Source organism: Ruditapes philippinarum, unplaced genomic scaffold, assembly GCF_026571515.1.
Source record: "Ruditapes philippinarum isolate M1 unplaced genomic scaffold, ASM2657151v2 ctg2609_1_1_1_1, whole genome shotgun sequence".
NCBI classification, from domain to species: Eukaryota; Metazoa; Mollusca; class Bivalvia; order Venerida; family Veneridae; genus Ruditapes; species Ruditapes philippinarum.
In genome coordinates, this window is record NW_026852966.1 from 81,857 (window position 1) to 88,993 (window position 7,137).

The 7,137-nt window shown below is 31.5% G+C and overlaps 1 protein-coding gene across 1 annotated transcript; it reads right to left on the reverse strand.

Annotated features, from left to right (window-relative positions):
- Nucleotides 1–162: 162 nt before the first annotated feature.
- LOC132729501 (uncharacterized) lies at nt 163–6,476 on the reverse strand (the record flags this gene model as incomplete). Its single annotated transcript, XM_060715278.1, has 4 exons — nt 163–455; nt 2,886–3,050; nt 3,861–4,031; nt 6,326–6,476. Coding segments are annotated over 4 exons (780 nt in total), but the record flags the coding sequence as incomplete, so codon positions are not given.
- Nucleotides 6,477–7,137: the final 661 nt, after the last annotated feature.

Here is a 7,137-nt window from a genome sequence, read left to right on the forward strand (position 1 = left end):
TGTAAAGTAAACATCTTTTGAATACACACAGAGAAAATATGTTACGTTTAAAACTTTACTCGCATTATGATTACATAGTACCGTTTAAAATAAAACAGGCAGTTTTTATAAGACTAGAACAAATTAATAGACAATGCATTTTTCCGAACACAATTTAATCATTTATTTATTCAAATTAGCCATATTCGGGAAGATTTTACTAGATTTCAATAAAGTTTGCGATAATAGTATTTTACCCAAAGATAAACGTAGTATATCTTTAAAGATTAACAAATTTTTACCCGACATTGGCATCACTAGAAGATACTGTGACGCTAAAGGTCGACCTCCATGGCTCGAACTGAAGACCTGAAGATTAATGGTGTACGTCTTACTCCGGTTCAACTGGGTCAGAAGAGAGTATCTGTTACCGTTTGGAACAAGGTTGGCTGAAAGCTGATTCAAAAATGGTTCCCCTGAAAATAATTACAACAATGCGGCGTCTTGAGATTGTAACTATTTATTTCTTGTAATTTAAAAGAGCGTGCCTAAAGATCCATGCTAATTTTCGTGATTTTTTTTAGATGTTTTAAAAAGTATTATATACTCAAATGATCAAAGAAAGTAACTTACGCATTGCAAACGACACATTGAATCTTTGAAAATTACCAAAGACTGGCCAGAATATTCAAAAACTTGCGCTTACAGTGTTATTCACGCAGTGCAAATATGGTGATTAACATGGAAAACTCGGTCATTTATGTCAAAAAGATGTAAATTATTTCTTAAATTAAACGTTTTTCTTTTTAAAAAAATATTACTTCATATTTTTCAAGGTTGATTTTCGAAAAATAGTTTGACTCATCAAGATGCATGCAACTTTTATAGCTCATGACAATTTTAAATTTGTACGTCGTTGAAAATTATGCATTAAATGTCGTACATACATAAAGGGGACTGGAGTTAGGATTTCTTGCATAGCAGACTGGCGTTTCCGTGAGTTTTACCCATGCCGGAAATTGCATCTGGCATGGGGGGGTGCCAGATGAGTCGCGTGCCAAACAACAACGTCATTTTAGCGCACTTTATGAATGAACCGCGATAAAATGACGTCGTTTTAGAAGGGAAATATCAAACTCCTCACAGTGATTACCTCCCTTGGCAGAATTGTAATCACTGCCTTCAAAGACGTCACATGATGATGAAAGTCACATGACGTAACGTCGAAATTCAAATGTAAATGTCGACCGTTACATAGAAAATCTAACGTCATTTTTCTCTTTCTGTTTTATTTTTAACTTTTAGTGCCTACGTTCGATATAGTTTATCAAAAAATTATCAAAAGTGTACAAAATAACGAAAAATAAATTCAAAAGCTAAAAAATATAAAATATCAAAATATTGTCTCGGTAGAAAATATTTTCATAATTTTAAAATTATTTCTAAATATTCATATTATTTATTTATTTATTCATAAACATTGTTTAATCAATGAGAAACAACTTAACTGATAGATAAAAGCAGTAAATAAAACAATTTTTGAAAAAAATAAAGTATATCAGAAATTCTGATATATCGGGACCTTGGTGGCAGAGATCTACGCCGAAGCATTAAGGGGAGATCACTGTGTGGAGATTGGGGAAATATGTGCTTAGGATGACGTCATTTCGCCGTTGTTATTAAAGTTGTACGTTCATACGCTATTTTAAGAAAATAGTTAGGGATAAAATGACTTTAATTTCCATGAACATATATCATATTGAGGTAAACCATTTTAGATATGAAATAATATGGCAGAATATGCAAGAAAAAATATCTAACATATGTTTGCGGCTCGGACCTGAATATCCGTCCCTCGGGATCCCGCCCATGGGCGGTTACTCGGCAAGCCTCGTTACCGCCCAATGGGCGGGTCCCCTCGGGACGGATATTCCGGTTCGAACCGCAACATATGACAGATTTTATTAGTCATTATTTCATGCTTTCCAGCGTTTTATTGTAATATATCAGATGATTATATTCTGATAAACCACTAGTGAAATTTACAAAATATAATTTTCACTGTAGCCGGACTATATCTGAATGCGGATGAAAGAAAATTAAACTAAACGGAATGACAGGCAGAAATGAATGCCGTCATACGTAAATTTTGCTTCTTTAGGAAAAGAAAGTCGATGTCACCATAAATCATGTTAAAAATGTAACACAATTAGAAAAATTTAACAGAACTATATTTCAAAATTGATGATGTGACGTCATGATGTGATGACGTCACAAAGAGAAATGCGCGATGTTACGCGGAAAAATCAGTAAAAAATACTTAAAATCACTTAAAAAGCATGAAATAAAAAGAAAATTTATTTGTTTTACATATAAGATTGAAATATATTTCATTCGTGAACACCAGCTATTATATTTTCACTCGTGGCTACGCCACTCGAGAAAATATTGCATCTGGTGTTCACTCAGTGAAATTATATTTCAATCTTACATGCAAAACGAACAATTTAATATCCTCTATTTATATCTTTATTAAGTGCCGTTCTTTCAATTTAAAAATAAATTGAATAAAACATATAAAGAAATTGATTATAACAAATCAAATTAAATACAGCAATCACTTTAACCGAATTTATCTGGTTCATATGAAGAGAAAACACCTGTATCGCCATGTAAAATAAATTTTAGAAAGGCCAAAAACGTCTTCTTTAAACTTTTATTTCCATTTTTCTCTTAAAATAACATTCAGCTTTGATAATGTTTGAACAAAGTAATTAAAATAGTTTTTCTAGTTTTGAATTACAAAAAAAGAGTAAATTTGTAGATCTGTTTAAATTTAATTCACAATTATCAGGCCATAAAAACAGCGCCTGTTTGCCAAAAATGATCGAAGACGTCGTTCTTACCTAAAACTCTAATGACGTAATTGAACGCTGATTGGTTTGTAAATTGTTTATAGTACTGCCACGTGACGAGGTAATTGTCGTTTGGTAACGGAATCATACGAAGGTATGACTCATAAATGTACGACTCGTTTAACGGCTGAATGATGCAACCTTCAACACACTTTGCTAAAAGTAGTAACACATTTTTAATTAGTAACATAAATTATTTGAAAATAGTAACAAATTCTAAAAATAGGAATAAATTTTAAAAATAAGAACAGATTCAATCAAACATGTAAGAAATAGAAAAATAAGAAAATATAAATACTTATATTGTAGATTCTAAATACATTTTGAACAATAAAATATATATAATAAGTTATAGGTAAAATGAATAACATAGTTCATGTAAAAGAAGGAATATTAACGAATTTGCAGTCATTTGCAATTATCGTTTCTTAAATTTATATATTTAATTCATTGTAAACCTAATTCATTGCTGTGTTTATTATAATTATTATTATAATTATAACAATGATTTATATTATTATTATTATTATTATTATTATTATTATTATTATTATTATTATTATTATTATTATTATTATTATTAACAATAACTATTATTATTATTATTATTATTATTATTATTATTATTATTATTATTATCGTTATCATTATCGTCATCGTCGTCATCATCATCATCATCATTATTATTAACTGCCTTTCTCTATTAAAGTAGGTTCAGTAATAATTTGATCACATTATTTTGTTTCCTGAACCAATACATTTCAAGACCAGTGTAACCTCCTGTTCAATCTTAGATAATCGAAGTTCATATATAACTGTAGAATACTTTGAACTCGCTTTGTCAACTTTTCGTGTTTATTGGCCAACAAAGTCCAATGAGATCTTATCTCAACCTGTTTTTACACAAACAAAAGAAACACATTTTAACAAATGTTTCCTTAACATCACTAAATAAAGTAAACATACCTTCTACGGTAACAAAAGTTTGCATTTTGTACTGTCTACAGTTATTGTTAATCCCTCTGAACTCCAAAATCACCTGATATCGAGTTTCCGGAATCAGGTCGTTCACCTCTATTACACTCTTATCACCGTCAACAACAAATTCTTTACTGTCCACGAGTACATTCTGCTCAACTGTAACAAAAATGATTTGGGAATGGTGTTTTTGCGAAATAAAGATCACGCGAATATTAAGTGATTTGCAGTATACCCTTGCCAATATTTGTTCACACGTAAGTAAAACCAAAATGATCATTTCTTAAATGTAAAAAAAAATATTAGATTGATTATGCAATTCAAAGTTTTGGAAAACAAACTTTAGATTTTTACAAAAAGTAGGCTCAGAATATTATATTTGCTAGTCAAATCATCCGATTGTTATACATTTTTAATTCATAGCTGTTTATAAATCGGTAACACCTTCAAGGGCATTTCAGTGCATGAAAAAGCGAGATTTTAGCGTTTAATCATTCCTGCGCCTTGTCCGATATGTACCGGAATACGGTATTAAGTATGGTGCTCCAACACATGTTTTAGTCTCACTCAAAATGAATTAACACTTATTTTCGACATATGCTATTAATAACTTACCATAAAAAGACCTCCCCATCCCCTTTTGTACTTTTATTTTTATGCGGACACATTAGTCTTTCCCCAAAATTAGTTGCCATGGGGCAACATAACGCGGGTTGGTGACGTGAAATACACCATTACTTTCTTGATTTTCTTCTGTTTTTCTAAAGGTCTTAAATCCCCAACCCCACTCGGGGGAATTGGCCCCTGGGGTTTTTTAAAAAAGAAAATAGTCCTTTTATTTATAAACAAAATAACTTTTAAAGGAATATAAAAAGGGATATATTTTGTTTTCTGTCTTTATAAAATTTATTTTTTAAAAACGGGGAAACCAAAAAAGTTATTTTAAAATTTAAACTACAAAACAGAAAAATTTTTTATTTTTTTATGATTTTTTTTAAATTTGGGCTTGGATTTAAATTTAAACTGAATGCCGCCATTTTGACGATCGTTTACTCTCGCGAGACTGACGAGACCGAGATAATGACGTACGCCATATATAACTGAGAACCTCCTTTTTGAAGAATACTCATTTTCAGTGAAGAAACAGAGTTAATTTGCGGCAAGGTTTTTTCTTTCTTTTATTTTTCTTTACCTTATGTCAGGGCAAGATATGGTTCAAATGTATGAGCATTTCTTAATCTTGATAAGGAAATAATTACAGTTCTTTAAATACTCTTAAGCGTGACGTCAGTGAAATAGGAAGCTTTGCATTTTAAAATAATCACAATTTGAAATAAATATAGTAAGCTTCCTTCATTAATTTTGTAGAAATGTTCGGAATTGATATCTAGATAATAATTATTGAAGATAATTAAAGTGATGCACAATTGAGAGAAGACAAATATGAACGGTTTCCTGAACCTCCCCTTTCTTTGCGTTTATGAAAACTGACGGATATCTGTTTCAATTAACAAAATAATTTCCATATATTTTATTGTTTCAATTAACTAAAGAAATTTCAAAGGTGCTTCATTTTACTGCAGAAATTTCTGATATGTCTTTAATTTAGTTCAATTGTTATAATTTCAAAACTATGGTTCTTTCTAACCACTTTCTAAGTTAGATATAGATATAAAATAAAAACAAACAACAATAATTATACCCTGTAAATCGTTAAAAACGCCTGCAACTCTTACTAGAATATCTCATGTCGGGAAGAAGCCCTGAAACCATAAAACGTTAGTAACGACTAACTTACGTTACGTTTATAGGACTGTAAGAAAATATGAACAAGTCAGTAAACGATTTAGGGCTCTGTTCTTCTCGTTCAGGTTATTAAGAAAGGAGTGAACATTTATTTTGATCTATTAATCATACTTAATATGTTAACATAAATATATTTTTTTCTCACCATATTGAATCTATATATAGCTATCATCATAAGAATACAAATTTAGTCGTTTTTCATTATGTATTTTTGTATATCTATGTATGTATACTGCTGATGTTTCCCGCTATTGGTTACGGAGAAATCTGGTTCGCCGGAGAATCGATCCAGTAACCTCTGGATTAACAGTCCAATGTCCTCCGCCATTGAACTAAGCGGGTTGACTAGAATAATAAAAGGTGGGTAACGATCTAGCTATGGAAAATAAATTGTGTTTTTTCCATTTCAAAAATTGATTCAGAAGTATAGATTTTGATGTGAACTGGATTTTTATTTAAGATAATGTTTAATTATTTTTCATGAAAACTGCGACATATGCAAATGGATTAAAGAAATTTAAAGAAAATCTCTAGAAACAATAGTGCATACATATCAAAAGGCCAGTGAGCGCAGAACGATTATCGATAACCAGTGTGGACAAAACGATTATCGATACTAAAAATCAATTATATGAACGCATTGTTACCTTGAATTTTGAACGATTTTTTCGTGCTGACAAGTGCCACACTGCAAGCGTCTGTGCTATCAGATCCTTTCTGTTTATATTCTAGGACATATCCCGACAGACTTTCGTTACCAGCTGAAGGTTTTATGTGCTTCCATTTTACTGCAATAGCCTGCGTACGAAAAATGGAGAAAACAAACACTGTAGCTAGAAGCCTCCAGGGCGTCCGTGGCCGAGAGGTTAAAGTCGTTGATTTCGAACCACTTACTCCTCACAGCCGTCAGTTCGAAACCCACCAGGAGCTTTGGATAATTTCATGGGAAGGTATTCATGTAAGTTACAACACGTCGATTGTTCTACTTATGTAACAGTTCGTGCGTGAAATAATGCACGAATCTGTAGCTGAGATCTTCCTCCATCAGTGAAAGGTGAAAGTCACCATATGACCTCTACTGTGTTGAACCAAAAGCAAAAAGGAAGAGGCAAAGCAGTGTCAAAACATGATTAACGCACAACATTAAGACTATAATCTTCAAAAAAGGAACGATATACTTATAGCCATGATTTCATACTTTACGTTTTTAGACAGCAAATGAACAATGGGAATAACTTGAAACATGTTGTCAAAGTGCATTCACGTTACTTTTTCGACTTGACCTTGAAACATACCTTTTGTATGACATATTGGACCTTGAACCTTACATTTTTTGTAACAGATTTGGCCTTGCAAAATGCCTTTTGGATGACAGATTTTTGTTGTTGTTTGATGTGACAGATTTGACAGATTTGACCTTGAAATTACCTTTGTGCGAAACGATTTGAGCCTTTGAAAT